Source organism: Watersipora subatra, chromosome 3, assembly GCF_963576615.1.
Source record: "Watersipora subatra chromosome 3, tzWatSuba1.1, whole genome shotgun sequence".
In the NCBI taxonomy this organism is placed as follows: domain Eukaryota; kingdom Metazoa; phylum Bryozoa; class Gymnolaemata; order Cheilostomatida; family Watersiporidae; genus Watersipora; species Watersipora subatra.
In genome coordinates this window covers 5491687-5512145 of record NC_088710.1, presented here as the reverse complement: position 1 = coordinate 5512145, position 20459 = coordinate 5491687, and the positions used below count along the sequence as shown (strand labels likewise).

The following is a 20459-nucleotide window of genomic DNA, read 5'->3' as shown; positions in this document are numbered from 1 at the left end:
TTTGTATCAAAAATTGATTAAGAAAAAATATAACACTTTTTAAAAGTTATGCTTTCGTATTATTTTATTTAATATAGACAGTTACGACCAACCAGCGTTTAAATATCCTTAATGCTGAAAAGCTAAATGTGTATTTAGATATTTGCTGTATAAAATACTCAAGTCATATCTCTAATCTATCTGACCATTCATTACATTTCTACTTCCTCCAAAAACCACTACATTTTATACCAGACACCAACAGCTTGCCAATTTACATTATGGAACAGCGTTATGTAAAAAGAGCCTTTTCTTTTAATACATAATTTACTTTACTATTTTTTGTTGTTATGTAATGGTCCAAATTGTTTTAAATGGCATTTGCTGGTGTAAATAAAGTTATTATTTATGTATAAACATATACCATAAATAGACAACACTAGTCAAACCATGAAAGTCAACTTGATATGCTTTGGAGTTGTATTATCTGTTTTCAGTTTAAAATATTGACACTTTGTTTATGGCAGTATGACTAGCAGTAACACATTGGAATCACAGGACCTTTGGAGTTGTATTACCTATTTTTAGTTTAAAATATCAACACTATGTTTATGACAATATGACTAGCGGTAACACATTGTAATCACAGAACCTTGGGAGTTGTATTATCTATTTTCAGTCTCAAATATCAACACTATGTTTATGACAACACGACTAGCAGTAAAACATTGTAATCACAAGACCAACTCCAAGAAATATGTTAAATATATATAGATAGCGTTCAAGGAAATAGTCAGTCATAAAGTTTGTCCTCCTCCGAGCAGAGCTACTAGAAAAATGAGCTTAACTTCTTTTTGCCATCTGTTTTAACTTCGTTTAAAACTTTCTTTGGCAGGTACTGATCTATACTTCCCCCATTTTCTAGCTCCTTCTCCATCTTAATCAGGGTCGCCACTCCATCCACAAGATTTTGCACCAACTCAACCTTGAAAGGCATAGGTTCTGTCAGTATCCCATTAGTGACAGTATCAGCATTGGAGATTAATAGCTCGGCACGACTGGGTGTTAAATAAGTTGATAGAAATGCTATTAGAAAGCTTGTATGATTGATGACAGAATATTACGGAGTTATCTGCTCTTCCTATAACTAACATAAAATCGCAAATATTATGTGCTCTATAAAAACTAAAATTTGTTTAGTCAAATAAATGTTTGTTTTTTGTTTTTGGAAGTAATTAAAACAGTTTAAAAGAAAATAAAAATACTACATTAGCAAAAGCTAAATGAACAACTTATTACAAAATATTTTGTCTGCTTTCATCAACCTGTTACACGCTTTTCAGAGGGTTGGAGGTTTAATTGTGGTTCAGGAGCTCTGAAGCTTTGCGTTAATTTTCAATTGACTATAAAACTAGGAAGGTAGTCAAAATCCATCAGTTTGTAAACTTTGTTTAAGCTGAAGTTAAAGTTGGTCTTAAAATTTGTTCAAGTTTCATTTGTAGCTCAGCAGGTCATACAAGCGCTTGGGAAAAGTTGAAAAATATGGCTGTTTTTATAATTTAGTTCTGTCAAAAATAGAACCTCCATATTTATATGGCATAAAAATTTCAAATGCTTTATTAAGCTGTAGCTAAATCTCTGGCCAAACTTTTGAGCCCTAGCAACAGAACACATTGAGTAAACATAGTAACAGACACCCAAGACCATCGTTCGCAAAAGAGTTTTCAAGAAATAAGTCATAAACAACTTTTAAGGATAAAACTCATCACTTGCAAAGTTTTTATTAGTTACGAAAAGTCGTTAGCAAGACTGAAATATTTAGATTGGGGAAACATTGTGTACTCGCATGGGGATACCATACAAAACCAAAGGGTAGAACAAAATATTGCCACAAAGTTTGTCCTAGTTCATTTTTCAAACACCCGGCGATGGTACACCTTTTGGCAGCGCAGTAGTTAATGTTACAGCATTGTAAAGATCAATTGAAAAGACTTGAGCTGTCTTTGACAAGCCTAAGTATAAGTCAAATACATAGATAGCTATCTCCTTGCAGGTACTTGTCAGACAAAGTAACCAAGCATTCTAAAATAAGGTGCAAATATAAATTTCAAGAATTGTTTTTATTTGTACTTATTTATGTTTGATGATTCTGTAAGTTACGGTACACATAAACTTTTCTTTTCTTAGATTTGTTTGATATAAACCAAAATTGCTTCTCTATATATAGTCTGCTCAACAACTTTGATTGGCCAAATAGATTTTTAAATATGTCAAGGTGTTTCTCCAGTATACTTTTTGGCTATTCCATGTTTTCACATTTAGCTTTCCTTTGTTTGCTGATAGAAATGACTGAAATACGCATAAAACAAGAAATGTTCTGATGTCTATGTGTCTCTGCATCTATGTGTTTATGTATCTGTGTGTTTAAATGTCTTTGTGTTTATGTGCCGATGCATATATGCGTCTATGCGTCTTTGCATCTGCATTTATGCGCCAATGCATCTGCATTTATGTGTCTTTGCATCTGCATTTATACGTCTGTGTGTCTGCACTTATGCATATGTGTGTGTCTCTGTGTCTATATACACATTTGCCTACATGTCTATGTGCCTGTGTGTCCATTTAACTATGTATCTGTGTGTATGTGTCTCTATATGTCTGTGTTTAGCTCAGATACATACTTCCGTTTTGCCAATTCGATCTGTATTGGATATATCAACTGTGCCTTCCTCAACATACTCTCCTGATATTTTCTTCTTTTCCAGTCTGTATGCATTTAGGAATGGCTCAAACTTCGGATGCTAAACAATATATTACATAATATATAATTAAATTTATATCCATTTGCATATCAGCAATGTTTCATTTGTTACTTTTATGGTACACGCAGCAGGCGTTATTACATCTTCAAGATCAGCAACCTTGCAGTCAGTAACTTTTCAGCAACTATTACATGTTGATCCTAAACTGCCAGCCAATTATGTGAGGGATTGTCATAAGTAACCAGTATGTACATAATTATCCCGATTATTATTAATTAGCAAAAGCTGAGTAGTGGAGTGGCTAGAGCACTGGTCTGTAATACTGCGTGTTGAGTGCAATACCGGCGTGAGACAATCTTTTTGCTAACGCTGTTATCATGGCTTCGGACAGTCAGACAAACAGACAGATGAACAGATCGACCAGTGGTTCCCAACCTGGGGGGAAGTCTCCCCAGGGGAGAATTTGGCATATTAAAAGGAGGAATTTTAGTTTTTATAATTTCTCATTTTGCGAACGCGCTTTTAAGCCTGAGCAAAATCCTAGATATTTTTTCTGTTCTCATTCCTGTTCTATTACATGGATATTCTGGCTGTGGTAGTAGACCAAGTACCTTTTACTGTACATTCATTTTAATACAGTCTGCATGTACTGTACATGTAATAATCTTTGCAAACAATTTGAAAAATTCCAATAAGCCAGCTTGACCATAATTAATGACCTTAGTAACTAAGGTCAAACTAAGGCTTAGTTTGACATTGTGCTGCTCACAGTGCACATGTATTTGACACAAGGACACACTCACTTATCAACTACTGCATCACATGTAAAAGAAAAAATCTGTAAGATTCTTTGTGCAAATATAATTACTTATATGCTCACATTATTGTTTCCTATTATCACTCATGTTATGTTTTACTTGCTTTTCTGCAAATAAGTCACATAATCATGCATCTATTATAGTAGTAGATTAAATAAAAAATATTAATACAGTCGCAGAGGATTATTATTGTACAAGCAGATACTATGAGGTTTATAATATTTTTCCGCCGCCGCTTTACTTTTACAACATATAAATTAGTGCAAGATATCAAAGGCAAGAAACGAACCTACACTGAGAGTTACTTGGATTATGGATTTTCGTATCTTATGAAAAACGGTCTTTGGCTTCCGCAATGTGTGATATGCCTGAAAACTTTCTCAAATGACTCCATGAAACCCTTTCAGTTGAAGCAACGCTTGCAAAGAATTCACTCTACACTAGCTGAAAATGACCAGGATTACTTTTAGCCCAAAGAGCAGCAAGAAAAGCGAAGTAGACTTGATGCAAGTGGAGATCTTTATGCTCTTAGTAATGCACTTATTACAGCTTCATACGCTGTTTCCTACCGTATTGCTCAGTGTAAAAAGCCACATAAAATAGGAGAGACCCTGATCAAGCCATGTATGTTAGACTGCACATCAATAGTACTTGGAAAACCAGCTGAGAAAAATTTCAAGACATCCCACCATCCAACAATACTGTGAAGCGACGCATTGACGATATTGCAGCAAATATTGAAGTGAGAGTACATGTAGTTGCTAAGATTAAAGCATTCCCATTTTGGACCATACAACTTGATGAGTAAACTGATGTTGCCAGTCTTTTCCAGCAATTGGTGTATGGTAGATATGTGCATGACACATCCATTGAAGAGGAGTTTCTGTTTTGTCAGCCCTTGCTTAGAACAACTTCAGCAAGAGATGTGTTGAAAATAGTTGAAAATTTCCTTGACAAGGCCAAGTTGGGTTGGGAGAAGTTAATAAGTGTATGCACTGATGGAGCACCTGCTATATTAGGATGTAGATCAGGCTTTGTAAAACAGATCAAGCAAAAGAACCCTGATATAGAAGGAGTGCATTGCTTCATTCACCGGGAAGCATTGGCATCAACAACTCTTCCACAAGCGTTGAAATCAAACTTGGATGTGAGCATAAAAGTTGTAAATTACATCAAAGCATCAGCACTAAATACCAGATTGCTCTCAGCACTATGTTTTGAAAGTGATGTCGTGTTTACAACTTTGTTATTTCATACTGAAGTGAGGTGGTTGTCCAAGGGAAACATGTTAGGCAGGCTCTTTGAGCTACGTCCGAGGTTACGAAATTTCTTGAAAGTAAAAGCCAGCATGAACTTTTAGCAGCCATGAAAGCTGATAACTATGTATTTGAGACTGTGAAATGTGCATTATAAAAAAATAAAGCCTGCTTTGTGTAACCTTGCACAGAGGCATCAGCAGGAGCGGTCTCATTAAAATTCATAATCTCACCCGACACCCATTGAGTGTACCGGAATAACAATAATGTTGAAGTGATTTATTACTATATAAGCTACAGTCAGTTATTTAACAAATAAATACATGTATATATGCTGCTGACCTACATATGTGTACATGTAGAGCCCTTTCAGTGATTACAATATAGTATAGGTTCACACTCCACATTTTCAAGGGGGAATTTGTATTTGAAAATTTTGCAAAGGGGTAAAAGCAAAAAAAAGGTTGGGAACCACTGAGATAGACAAATGAACAGATGGACAGACAGACAGACATGGCTCTTATCATAATAAAGATTATAACATTCCATCATTTGCTACACCTTTCTCTTCCTTTTTACGACTTGCACCACAGTAAATGTCACTAGTGCACAGATTGAGTCTCACAGTGGTACTAATATGGGCAATCCTTGTAAACTGCAACAAGCAGAAATACATGTCTCTTTCTTATTCATTTTATAAGTTATTTTTAGTACCAGAATTTTTAAAGAAAATGATAAAATTCTATATACACAAAGTAGCAGCAATATATTATAGTATTCATCTAATAAGTTATTCCTAATACCATAATATTTAAATACAACAAATGACAACAATCTGTTTTTATGATTCATTTTATAAGTTCTTTTTAATACCGTAATGTTTAAACCTCTCTAATTTTTTAAAAAGTGTCTTTTTTTAAACTGATCAAGAGTTACTACCGCAGTGACAGGCCAACCAAATGTTCATATGTGTATTAGGAATTGAACAACAAGGCGCACACCAAGCAACATTGATCAGATAAACCTTCAATTCTGATCTTATACCTGTGCCAATACACTCACATTTAATAACATTTTATTGCGTAGCGTCTTTTAAAAAATCTCTAAAATTTTTGTGTCACAACTAATTGTCGTCTGCTAACAAGCTGTTTATCTACAACACTTATTGTGATATTTTTTACAAATCTGAATGGCAAAGAAAAAAATAGATTGAAATTCATTGATATTATTCAGCATACAAGAAATATATTTTTTATGTGAGGTCATTTGTTGAACGTAGCTATGTATGAGCAAACTCCCTATTAATCACTTCCTGACTTCACGCAGACCCTGTCATACTGAGGTATGTTAGCAATATTTCTCACCTTGCACAGGTGGGGTACTTTCAAATGCACACTCGCTCTCATTCCTGTGCCCAGGTTGGAAGGACAAGTGTGGATATACCCCAAATTCTCATTCTTCATATACTGGCAACCTTTTTTACTGATTTGCTCATCCACCTGTTGAGAAAAGACTTGCATTGCTTTTTGATTCAAAAAATCCTTGGGAGCAGAAGCTTGTATTTTGCTAGAGAGCGAAGCAAAGAGGTAGATGACTACAGATGAAGGTCATCAGTGACTTCAAATACTCACAGCCACTTTTCATCTCTTTCTAAAATTAATCCTGCATGTTCAAAGTATCTATTCTTATCAGTGTGTTGACTGAACTCAACCGGGTCACGCAGGACATTGATTCCTAAATAACTAGGGCATCTGTATTCTCTTTTGGCAAAATGATTTATAACATTTACTGACAATAAATCTTCACAGTCATAGACCTTTTTAAATAGATTTTAAATAAATATATTCTTCATGGTTTGTGTCCTCGTGTTTTACATGACAATCACAGGTTCTCAACTCGTTTGAACGCATGTGATATGAACAAATTGCACACAACCACCACCATATTTTAAAAATATCATTGCCAGCTGCTTTAACAATCTTCTACCTTGTATCCGTTCTCTTAACAGAGAAAGGCATTTTAAACACTATTTGTCAGACTATTTATTCAATTTTAATGGCTAACTGTTGCTTTTTTCCCTTTTTGGTTTTACTATTGTTGTATGGCCTAATTTGAAAAAAATTTCTATTTGTGAAATGAAATTATTGCCAATAAAGTAATATTATATATACATGCATACAGACCTTGACTTTCAGGCCCAGAGCCTTGATTAGCCATGTTATTGTGTATTGAGGCCTGCATCATTACTTTCATAGCCAATATTTGATAAAATATTTACATACATATTTTCCCTTTTTTATTATTACCATTTTCAGATTGTTTATGAACAAAGCAAAACATGATCAGAAGTATTCACCAATAATTCACGGCAATCGTATTTTATGAAAATTTGTTGTTTTCAAAGACAGGACTGCAGCGGAAATAAGTATGCATTCACAAAGAATTATCACAGTTTGCTAGCTAAAATCACTCAGAGAGTTTTTGGATCAAGTAACTAGACTTCATGCACAAAATAGTCTGAAATTTCTGCTAAATTCACAACAAGAGTGCTCAATATAGGTAAGTTAGTATTAATAGGCCCTGGCACTCCGGACAGAGTATAAGTAATTGTAAAGCGATACGAACACTAAGAGGGTAGAGAAGGGAGAAAATAAGTTAGCTATTATAAATATTTGCAGTATATTAGCAATGTCAGAGCTGGCAGCAAGTCTTTGAAACAGAGAAGCACTTTTTTCGGACACACACAGCAAGTTTGAGTTTTTTTAATTGAGAAGAAGCAAACTACAACTTCCAGCAAAGATGAGCGCCCAATGCAAGTTTGGATCTAACAGTTTTTATTTAGGCTAGACAGCGCAGGAGCAAAAATTTTTGCAAAAAAGCTCACTTAATTACATAATAATCATCATCAAAAAGCTATAAAGGTAGTTTATTTAACCTTGTCACTACCATAGATTTAACTTTGGCACTATGATAGATTTAACCTTGTTACTGCCATAGATTTAACTTTGTCACTGCCATAGATTTAACCTTGTCACTATCATAGATTTAACTTTGTCACTACCATAGATTTAAGTTGTCACTGCCATTGGTTTAGCCTTGTCACTACTACAGATTTAACTTTGTCACTGCCATAGATTTAACCTTGTCACCACCATAGATTTAACTTTGTCACTACCATAGATTTAACCTTGTCACTACCATATATTTAACCATGTCACTACCATAAATTTAACCTTGTCCCTACCATTGAATTAACCTTGTAAGTTGTAACTACCATAAATTTAACCTTGTCACTAACATAGATTTAATCTTGTCACTATCATAGATTTAACCTTGACATTAAATTGTAATATAGCATTCTTACAGCTTTCAAGCCTTTTGAAAACTTTTGAAAGACTTGGCCCATGTTTCCTCCTTTCTGCATGGAGATTATCTTTGCGTGATCATCTCGGTTTATCCATACAAGGAGCGTCTTAGCGTCGTTGTGCCAAATCCCTCGTGCATCAGGCCAGTCTCGTGCCATCATGTGACTTGCCGGCTTTTCAAATAGGAAGCGATCCTGACAACCATATAAGGCTCAAGTGCGTATAGGAAGGAATTTTCATTCCAGTTGTATGTTTATACCAACCAAACTAGCTAGTTGTTGCTACAGCAACAACCAAATTATTGCTTGATTTAAATCAATATAAATATCAATATCAAATGCAAATACATATATTTACATTAACCAATATAAGAGAAAATATATTTTCTCAAGCATATTGTGTTAAACCCACTTTGTATTTAGCAGAAAAAAATTCCTTTTTTTTGAAAACAAGAATTGCTTAATTTTTAACATTGAATATCTCTTTAAAGTGGTGTACACAAAATTTTGTACATAGAGAAATTCATACAATTTTTTTATATCTTCAGTGTCGAAAACACTGAAGGCATAGAGAGTGAAGCAAACAGGCTATAGTCAGGTCAAAGTTATGCAGCACTGGCACAAACCTTCACCTTAGCGAAAGTTCTCCTTGAAGTGTAAAAAATGTGGGGTGACATTGGCAAATCAAAGAAATTTAGATAATCTCATGACAGAATTCGCAGTCTGATTTTGTTAGAAATGAGACCTCGACCTCAAATACACTAAAAATTCCAGTCAGTCTAATTGTTATAGAACAGCGCTTCTCTGTTTGCTGTCATCATCAAAGTCCCTATGATTAATGAAAGCAATCTCGCAACCTTTTGTTTTGAATGAATCAAAAAGTGTACCAAACATAATTAAAAACAGGCCTAGTCAGAATATATGAAAGCAATACGTTATTGGACAATCATTCAATCGATAATCAGAAACCAATAATTGAAAAAGATGTGTCAAATCATACCTCAATACAAAAGCTGTTATTAATTTATAATTTGGGATCATTTCTTGTTAAAAATCGCTGCTCAGTTTATATAAAACTTTGGCATTTTTTATTATTTTGACTCGCTGATAGGTTGTGACTAGTTATGAAAAAACAACTAAGATTTTCTTGCAACGACAAACACACTTTCCTTGTTTTCACGATTGATAATTACATCTCTGCACAGCAACTGTTTGCATGCAACAGTTGCTCGCAACCCTGTTGCATGCAAATAACAGGGGTGCGAGCAACCAAATCGGGAAACCTTGGTATAGAGTGTTTGAGAAGATGACCAAGGATGAAATAGATTCTTGAGAAACAACACTTGCTGAAAACTGATCAGTAAAACCTTGTCTTTAGATGGCCTCTTGCTAGTACACAGATAAACAGCATGATTAGTGTAAATGTGTGGTGGTACTTACAGTATATTAATAAACTATTATGTCACACTTTTGTATACGATGTACACCTTGATGGGCTGTGTACATAATGCTGTGCAGTGTAATCTTTGATGTACACTGTATGGATATGTGTTTCCTCTTATCATTGTTTCATTGTTGTCTTTACCCACCTCAATGTGTTTTTGTTGTTCTTCTTCACTCATTTTACTCAAGGGATAGTACCGGCCTCTGAATTCACCTGCTAGGTTGCTGAGTGCATCTACGATAGCTTTTTCTGTCAACCTGCGTTCTGCTCGAGTGCACGCTATCGGCATATTAAACCCCAAGATATTCCGACCCGTACGAATTCTTGAGGAAAGTACATAGCTTAAAATACAATAAAAGTTAGCATTCAGTATATAGTGTTGCAGAGATAACTTCATACATTGTGATAATGGATAATTGAAAATAAACTATATGGGAGGTCTACTCAAAATGTACTGCAAATATAATTATTAGCTCAAACCATATTTATCTAAGATCAAACTCATGTTGCCAAGTTACACTTTAGCCTACCTTGAAATTCTCAACTAAGTCTTTCTCAATACCTTGTGACACAGTCAAGTGTATCAAGTAGCAAACTGCAGGTTATACTTACTCTTCATTCAGGCAGCAGGCGTTTTTGAGCTTCGTGTGGTCTAGGTCAGACTTGTGTGTGTCCGTAGTTTTATACCCGTTATGTCTTTTCTCTATAACCTTATCAAAGAACTCGGCAAACACCTGAACTCAAAGATAAAAAGAACGTGTATCACTTGTTGTGAAGTTTCATTTTCAAGTTAAAATAGACAATCAAAAAACTACATTCTGGGAGCTATGGCAACATACATGTAATAGACAATGGAAAAATGTGGTCAACCTTTTATGACATAATATCGTAATTTCTTAGTTATGATATTTAGTTGGTCAGAGCCTACTCTAGCACCATCACACACTTATATGGCTTGAAAGACTTAAACATCTTAGATGTCCTACTCAAGTGTTGCTGGAATGACTTAAACATCTTAGATGTCATACTCAAGTGTTGCTGGAATGACTTAAACATCTTAGATACCATACTCAAGTGTTGCTGGAATGACTTAAACATCTTAGATGTCCTACTCAAGTGTTGCTTGAAAGACTTAAACATCTTAGATGCCATACTCAAGTGTTGCTTGAAAGACTTAAACATCTTAGATGTCCTACTCAAGTGTTGTTTGAAAGACTTAAACATCTTAGATGTCCTACTCAAGTGCTGCTGGAATGACTTAAACATCTTAGATGTCATACTCAAGTGTTGCTTGAAAGACTTAAACATCTTAGATGTCCTACTCAAGTGTTGCTTGAAAGACTTAAACATCTTAGATGCCATACTCAAGCGTTGCTTGAAAGACTTAAACATCTTAGATGTCCTACTCAAGTGCTGCTGGAATGACTTAAACATCTTAGATGCCATACTCAAGTGTTGCTGGAATGACTTAAACATCTTAGATGCTATACTCAAGTGTTGCTGGAATGACTTAAACATCTTAGATGCCATACTCAAGTCTTGCTTGAAAGACTTAAACATCTTAGATGCCATACTCAACTGTTGCTGGAATGACTTAAACATCTTAGATACCATACTCAAGTGTTGCTGGAATGACTTAAATATCTTAGATACCGTACTCAAGTGTTGCTTGAATGACTTAAAGATCTTAGATGCCATACTCAAATGTTGCTTAAAACACTGATTAATAAAATAGAAAATAAGCAAATAATTCTATTGGTGAGCACTTAAGCAAGGTTTGCTTAAATCCTGAAATACAAACTTGTCTCTTTTTAACATTCGGAAAAAGATGTTTGTGCCACACCCAAGTTTGTATATAGTTGAACATGTGCTACCGAATCGAGTATGGTAGCCTGACTCTTTCCTTTTAAACAAAATTAAATAAAAAGTTCGTAGTAGTAGCAAATGACTTCTCACATCAGTCACCTACCTGCTATATAACAACACTGACTACCTGCTATATAGCATTAATAACCTGCCTCCAAAATGGTGACAATGACCACCCACTATATAGCAACATTGAGCACCTGCTATATAGCAACAGTGACTACCTACTATATATCATCAGTACCACCTGCTACATAGCATCAACTATGTACTTCCTATATAGCAACTATGACTAGCCACTATATAGCAACAGTGACTACCTGGTATATAGCAAAAAGTGCTTACATGCTATATAGCAACAGTGACTATCCGTCTTATAGCAACATTGACTACCTGCTATGTAGCAACAGTGACTACCTGCTATATAGCAACAGTGAGTTCATCAGATTATACCTCATAAGACTCGGCATCTCCAACAGCGCAGCCTAGTGATAATACTGGTTTGTCTTCTCCAGGTTCATCCACACCCTTTTGTATGCACTGATCTATTGTCCAACCATGTGGAGTCGTCTTACTTCTTAATCTGTTGTACATCTATCAGGAAGCAATCAAGCATACAGTTTTATGCAATCACTCAATTGAAAGTAAAAAGCAGACTTCCCAGCACTTACTACAACTGTCTAACTTTGATTGTTGTTCAGTGATTAGATACATGACTCACTCTCTCGTGTCATTTTTATTTTGTTTTGGTCATTTTCCACCGTAATGGGCAGCTACGTGTGTTTTAATAAGCAGTACCTGTCAGCTTTTTCATATCTAATTTGCCAGTGCACTAGTGTAGAATAAGCGTTACTAAATCATGAATTGTCTTGAATTAACAAAGGTTCTGTGATTTAAAAGTTGTGCTCTCTCAATGAATGTTGAGATTTTCAAAGCTACAAGTGATAAATTCATGAATATCAAATCTATGAGGCCTTATTAATGAACAAACTTGTTTACCGACCATATAGCGGTTCTTCCTAATCCTAGTGTGTGCAACGTGTTAATCATTTTGAAATGATTAAATCGCAGAAATGGCAAAACTTTTAAAAATGAACTAGCCTAATAAGACATAGAAAAATCATTTTAGTATAACAATGATATTCCAAATCTATAATAGAAAAATGATTTTAGTATAACAATGATATTCCAAATCTCTAATAGAAATATGATTTTAGTATAACAATGATATTCCAAATCTCTAATATACATGTTCTACTATTACTCCCATTTTCACTTTGTGAGCGCTTTTTAGTCAATTAGTTTGCACAGTTCATTGACCATGAACTATCTCTGCATCCATGGATCAAATGCTAAAATAACAATTAACACCATAGCTCCACGGTTAGCACTTTGGGCAAATATAATAACATACCTTTGGTCTTAGCAATCTTACCATGTAACAACATACATCTGGTGTCAAAACTTTTACCATACTTCAGTGTTAACATAATCACTATGTAATAACATACCACTGATGTTAACACTTTCACCATGTAATGACAAACACCTGGTGGCCATAATTTGTAATAACATATCTCTGGTGTTGACATTTGTACTCCGTAATATTGTCTGTGGCGTTAACACTATGTAATCACATAACTATAGTGCTAACACTCGCACTTTGCAATAACATACCTATGGTGTTAACACTCTCACTATATAACATATCCTTAGTGTTAACACTCACTACATATCAACATACTTCTAGTGTTAACACTCACTATGTAATAACATACCTCTGGTGTTAGCACCCTTGCCATGTAGTTATGGTGTTTGTGAAGGTCTGGAAAGTTGGCGCTGGCAGGATACATTTCGTGAGTAGAAAACGGTACATGAGCGTAGACAGTAGCACCGCCAAGGACAGCTGTCACACCACCTATTGCCACTCCTCCTGATAACAGCTTTCCAAAATATCCTGACATTTTAGCAAATGTAAATTTTTTATTCAGTGCCTGCCTACAGCAGGGTATGTCACTAATGTTAACAATGAATTCCAGACAGTGAAACTTTCATGGGCTTATTTCGCTAGTATTTGCACAACTTTGTATATTTATTTGAATGTACAGACTTGGACACTACCAAATAGCTGCTGCATGGAAAGACAACTTCTAATTTGGCACAAATAAATGAAGAGCAAATCTGTATATGTACGTACATCTTTGTGTAGCAAATGCTGATGGTGAACGAAAAGTGGATTGACAGAATGAGGTGAACGAATCTGACTATAAACAACAGGTTTATTTCTAAAGTTGGATGTTCACAAAATCACAAGAGATTCATTGCATAGCTGAACACACAAACAATCCGCTAGGTTGCCATTTTACAATTATTAAAACACAGCGATACAATGATACAGGAAAATATGTTATTTGTCTAGATCTTTAAAAATTGAGCTGGTCTGTGGTAGGGGTAGGTCTGTCTATGCCCACCTCTTCTTGTCCGACTTGAAATAGCTGTCTATTGACTTATTCCTTTCTAGGTCTTTTTCCATCTTAATCATCGCCTGTACGCCATCAATGAGGACTTGCATAAGCTCAACCTAAAACCGACACAATCAAGTTATCACAACTCAGCTACCTGCTAACACCTGTTGTTGCAACTAACTCATCAGCTGTCCCAGTTGTGACATCGAGCTATCACAACTCAGCTACCTGCTAACACCTATTGTTGCAACTAACTCATCAGCTGTCCCAGTTGTGACATCGAGCTATCACAACTCAGCTACCTGCTAACACCTGTTGTTGCAACTAACTCATCAGCTGTCCCAGTTGTGACATCGAGCTATCACAACTCAGCTACCTGCGAACACCTGTTGTTGCAACTAACTCATCAGCTGTCCCAGTTGTGACATCGAGCTATCACAACTCAGCTACCTGCTAACAACTGTTGTTGCAGCTAACTCATCAGCTGTCCCAGTTGTGACATCGAGCTATCACAACTCAGCTACCTGCTAACACCTGTTGTTGCAACTAATTCATCAGCTGTCCCAGTTGTGACACCGAGCTATCACAACTCAACGAGCTATCACAACTCAACGCATCTATTTATCTCTATGTTGATATTTCAAAGCTTTTGGCAGCCAATCTAACGACTGATATGAATAAAGGTCTAAATACAATATGTATGGAGCATATTTTAAGCATCTTACTGCTAGCATACGTAAGCTGAACCTTCCATCATCTCAACTTTTAGTGTTCATAGTGCAACTTCACTCATGAGCCAATAAAAATGACTTTATACTTAAATATAAACTGATAAATTACGAATTATTTGTAAAAATTACTGTAATTGTTTTTTATTTGTAAAACATGTTTTATAAATCCTACACATGCTAGTTTTTGCTACAAACTACAAAAAGTTCGGAAATTTAACTTGGACATGACATGATATGACAACTCCCAAATCAATGAACGCAGTTGTTATTTGGTCTCGGGTTTGTTTGTGACAGAAAGCATTAGCTACCTCAGATTTGCCAAGACGATCAGAATTGGAAATGTCGTAAGTGCCTCCGACAGCAGCGGTGTCCACTCCTCCGGTGCCACGCTTCTGCAACTTCATGTTGCTGAGGAACTGATCAAATCGTGGGTCCTGTAAAAGGAAATGGTTACAGTCTGAGAATGATTCATAGCGACCATTATAAACGCGCGTAGGGCAGTAGGAAGCATCACCCGTCGACGAAAGAGCTAGAGGAGTAAATGCCTACCTTGCAGAGGTTGGGGATCTTGATGTGTACTCCAGCCCTCATACCAGTGCCCAGGTTGGATGGGCAGGTAAGGACATATCCCAAGTGCTCGTTCCACATATACTCCCAGCCCTTCTTTCTAATCTCATTCTCCACCTAAAGCATGTGCGAGCATTTGTGATATAAGGAGTTTTCTTTTCTTGCAAGTTTTGCAGCATTACATATATACCAAAGCATCATAGCAAGCTAATTAAGATGCTAAATAATATTCTCATTGCCTTAAACTAGCCATAGTTGAAATTACTTTTTCAATTTTCTACCACCAAAACAATCAAAGCTTTATCGATGACACTAACATATAGGGTAGACGTTCTTGCATATATAGCTTCGCAAACATAAATCTATGTCTGTAATGGTTTGCACCACTTTTAATATATTATTCATAGTTGGATCTAAACCAACAGCCACACATTGATAAGAAAGTAAAATGCGATATCAAAAATATTTGGTTATTGTTGAAATATCAGTCGCACGAGCAAAATAATTTGCGTCAATAACAAGGAAATATGCTGAAAACTTATAATTTCAACTAAAGCCAGTGTGATATTTAATTAGGAAAAAATAATATAAACACAAATTACCAGGTTGAGGCCTCTGCAGAATCGCTCAAACACCTGTCCGATATTTCCACCCTTCTGCATGGAAATCAGACGTGTGTGGTCCTCCTCATTGATCCAGACGAGGAAGGTTTTAGCATCGTTGTGCCAGATACCTCGGCCATCAGGCCAGTCTCGGGCCATACCTGACGCAAGCAGGAGAGGGGAAACAGGCTTGTCAAACAGGAAGTGATCCTAAAACAAACGAATGTTAAAAATGAAGCTGAAATGGCATAAATGAATATCCATCAAAAGTAAATCTTCACTGACCAAACGGAAACATCTGGCAACTTCCTGGCATATTCATAGACACGCAGAGTTCACAAGCTGAAGCCTTATTGCTGTACAATAGCAGTGCCACAAGATACAACAGACGAAATTACACCGAATATTTGCAGATGTACTAATAAACTGCAAGCTCATAGATTCTTGCAAACAGCAATTGACACTATCTTGAGACAGTTATACATAGTAAATCTCTAACATTGAGCTGTCAGGGCATTATATAGCTAAGGAAGCACGTGATAGCTACAAGAAGAAGAGTGCAATAACTCTAATTGCAGGGTTAAGTATATACAATGAGAGGACAAATCCTAACACCCTACTCAAGAAGTATTAACCCGATTAATACCTGTTTGGTAGGTCAATCAATAGAACAAAGCTTACTTCGATTAGTTTGTCCTGTTCCTCATCTGTCATGTTGCTAAGAGGGAAATAGCGGCCCTTGAATTCACCCTGGAGATTGTTTAGGGCATCCACGACCACCCTTTCCACTTCTCTCCTCTCCGCCCTGCTGCATGCTGGTGGTAGACTGAGGCCACGAATTGACCTACCGGTGCGGACTCTTGAAGAAAGCACATACCTAGGAAATAGACCAGACTCGGTGAGCAACGCAGGAGGTAGCAGGTCGATATGAAACATGAAGCCTCACAACCATGTCTATGATGATGAGTGAAAACACAGCAAGTGAGCCGAGAGAGATAGTTGGTGTCCAACCTCAAGTACCAGGTCCCAATGCTCCTCATGGCTTACCGCATTTATAATTTCCTCCAGTAGATTACATCGAAAATTCACACGTTCCTGATTGGTTTCTCATTATAAGCAAACTCCAAAAGATATTTTGACAAGTATATTTTTTGCTCTCATGAGTGCATGCAGTTCACTCCCAAGAGTATATGTAGAAGGTCAGCCATGATTGGTTGAGTTGAACCACAATCAGTAGTTTAGGTGGCACAACTATAACGTTTCATGCAACTCATGTTGTACATAACGCATGTACTGCCCGCAAGGTCTTCATTGGCAGTCGCTTTACACGAGAGAAAGTATAATGTTCAAAGTTTGAAAACTTGAAATAGAACAACATAATAATCTTCTTGATCAACTCCCAGAAATATTTGCAATCCCCTAGAGACATCAAAAACTCATGTAGAGCACTGTTACGGTAATATTATAACAAAGGTGAACAGCTCCATGAAAATTACGATCTTCTATGCGAAAACTTCATAAATCATCACTTAACCCTTTTTCTTATCAGGCTATCACTAAAAATATTCATTTCATCTCAACTTGAAATACAACCAGAGACAGGGCATATTCAAGTCGATCATTTCAATGTTTTTAACTAACAGTTATGCTGCCACTAATCCGGATATAAAAGTGATAAGAAAGGATTCCATAAATGCTATTGCCTTCTTGCTAATAGCTGCATGTTAACACAATAACAATCAGTTTGAAATTGAAAACATAAGCGAAGGTAGCGGTGAAGATGGTAGCCTAGTGAATTGAACAAAGTGTATAGTGTATACACTCACTTCTCATCAAAGCAGCCCCCTTTGATCTTAGTGTAGTCAAGGTCTGTGGGGTGCTTGTCCCAGGGCTTGTAGCCACCATGCCTCTCATCTATCACCTTATCGAAGAAGTCAGCGAATACCTAAAAATAGGAGCAACGACTGCTGCATATAGGATAATATCTGCAGCAAAAACCACTTTATCAGTTACCAGTGACAATCTGCAGCGAGTAAGCCTACGGTAAGGGGTGCCAACCTCATATGACTCTTCATCTCCAGCTACGCAGCCAACGGTCATGATGAATGGATGTCCGGGATTGTCTACTCCTGTCTGTATGCAGCCATCCAAAGTCCAGCCACGCGGAGTCGTCTTGTCTCGCAATTTACTGTACATCTATAGAGAACAAACCGGTGACAGTCGTACTTCACTTATTAGCATGCAATAAACTGAAACCACAAACATTTGCTTCAAATTACACCCCTCTGTTTATCAACTTGAATGATTGAAGACAACTGCTTATTTGTTTCATCCTATATGATGCAATATAAATAAAAGAGACTGCCTTCAGTAGAGGCAGACTCAGTGGTATTTGACGTCGCCGTGACACAAAACTGATGCCAAACTGAATTATCCGGCACAAGTTGGATAGCAATAGTTACTGTATATTAAACCTGAAAGCAGTAATAGGCGGATACAACAGAGAAACAAGATAAGAGCGTTTATTAACTCAACAGTTTCGTTCAAATCAAGACCATCTGCTGAACGACAGAGCAGCTATAATGCTTGTCCCATTGGCTAATCAGCTACCCAATCTACAGACACTATACAGACTATAGAGCACCCACCTCCGGGTTGAGAACTTTAGCCATAAAGTTGTTGTGTTTACGAAGGTCTGGGAAGTTGGAGCTTGCAGGGAACATGAACTGTCCTCCGTAGGTGGCAAACTGGTTACGGGCATGAGCGGGGTCACCACTCATCGTCAAGGCAGCGCCTCCGCCAAGCAGGCCAGCGACGGCCAGACCGCCTGTGCCGATCAGCTTCTTGAAACTTGACATCTTCTAAAAACAGAACAAGAGCTCACATCAAAACCAAACACAAAAAACCTTATGTAGTAGAGCTCCCCTGAGGAGCAAACACAGCCGCAAGCGAATCAGTCATAAAGTAGGATATCCATTAACAACTCAAATGCCAAACTCTGTATAGCAGGCAAACACTGCTACAAATTCAATCATAGTTCCTTATTTGCTACGCAGCCAGCCTCTAACCAAACATTATCAATGACCTGAAGCCGTCAGCTCATGATTGATAAGGGAGTTTGCCGGCCGGCTCTGAGCTTTTGTGTCACTCGCATGCACGACTAGCGATTCTGAATGTAACTAAGCTACAACAACAAGAGAGAATAATTGTCAGCAGGCGGCAGCCAACGGCTTAGTTGATATTTCAAACTTTTCAAACTACTTCTTTTGTCTGGCTGTGTAATACAGAAATCATTTTGCGAACAGACGTACAGTCAAAGCAACCAGTCAACATAACCCAAACCTAAGCTAGTGATCATTCAATCGCTGCCAGTCAGCAACAAGACTACAAGACACCTGCTGCAGTTGTCATAGAGTCAGTCTTTGGCTAGTCCATAACATTACACTGATTCTTGCTCAGATGACCCAGTATTTACCCTGACATTCTCAATGTTGCCGGGCGCTTGATGCAGCCACTGATAGTATAAGTCAATAAGAGTGATAATTGAAGCAAGCCACGAGTGGCCTGTTACACCGCTATTTATATTATCTGCAGTACTTGGTGTGTATTGATTGATTTTGTGACTACGTGACAAGCATTATTACAGCAATATCTTATCAATTATATCACAGGACAAGACAAGAATGCACCGCTGGACCCATGATCCCAGGCTATAGACATTTGCCACTAATGCAAAGGTTTTAAATCGAAGACATTGAAACAGCTGCAACTGACACACTCACACAGGAGACAACCGAATTGCACTAGCGCAAGCAAAGAAATTACAAATAAACTTTCAACTCTTTGGTAAAATGGAACCGGGACAGCAAGATTTGAGGACCTCCCAGTAACAACTACACACATATACATATCCCCTCACACTCTAGCCTGACCATGCAAATGAGTTGGTTCCAAAGTTATGTGTGTCAAGGATCAGCTTATTACCGGCACGAAAACGTAATAGCTTGTCCCCAGGCACGCGACTTGCCAACAAACTATAGCATATATCAGCAACCTTTTATCTCATATATTTATAGCTCTACCGGCCAAATACTCAAAACATGCGTTAGCTTGCCACCCTACAGCTTGCCACATGCCAGAGAGCAGATGGAGCTGACAAACACACCATGTCACACATCAGTGAGCCCAAGCATCCTCTCAGCAGTTAGACAGGCAGCCTACTGACAATGCATGCATAGTAACTCCCACACAAGGTACAATGCGAGTGACCAGTCCTGCACAGTCAAACAAGCAACTAAGCCAGTTTCTGAAGATGGAGAAAACTTACCGGAGAGTTCAGCTTCCCTGTAAGCAAGTCAGCGAGCGCACACACATCTACAGACTGTTATGTTAGTTATAACCCAAAGCTGTCCATTGTTGTACGCAATAATGCAATACCTATGCTTACCTTGTTGACAGGATATGGAGAGGTAGGAGTGAAGAGGGAGTACACGCAGCTCTTCTGTCGCCTGGAGAGCAATGCCGCTGAGGAAGCCGGCTGAAGCTATGTATTTAAAAGCGTTGGGTGGAGCTATCCTACTATGACAATGATTGGAGGGCGGAGCT

General features: G+C 37.2%; 1 protein-coding gene across 1 annotated transcript; it reads right to left on the bottom strand.

The window, feature by feature from the left end:
* Positions 1-793: 793 nt before the first annotated feature.
* LOC137390274 (creatine kinase, flagellar-like) lies at positions 794-20429 on the bottom strand. Its single transcript, XM_068076609.1, has 17 exons — positions 20302-20429; positions 18503-18715; positions 17913-18050; positions 17681-17799; positions 16536-16731; positions 15855-16064; positions 15235-15369; positions 14994-15119; positions 13961-14070; positions 13268-13487; positions 11943-12083; positions 10236-10357; positions 9769-9964; positions 8180-8374; positions 6180-6314; positions 2661-2780; positions 794-964 (listed from the first exon to the last, which is right to left on the bottom strand). The coding sequence occupies exons 2-17, from the start codon at positions 18710-18712 to the stop codon at positions 809-811; spliced, it is 2529 nt and encodes an 842-aa protein (XP_067932710.1). The 5' UTR covers positions 18713-18715; positions 20302-20429; the 3' UTR covers positions 794-808.
* Positions 20430-20459: the final 30 nt, after the last annotated feature.

Coding starts and splice junctions, on each gene's coding strand:
- LOC137390274 (XM_068076609.1), bottom strand. CDS start 18,712: ATGTCAAGTTTCAAGAAGCTGATCGGCACAGGCGGTCTGGCCGTCGCT. Junction 18,051..18,502: donor CTAAAGTTCTCAACCCGGAG/GTGGGTGCTCTA, acceptor TGTTCTCTATAG/ATGTACAGTAAATTGCGAGA. Junction 12,084..13,267: donor CAAGGGTGCTAACACCAGAG/GTATGTTATTAC, acceptor GCTTCCTGATAG/ATGTACAACAGATTAAGAAG.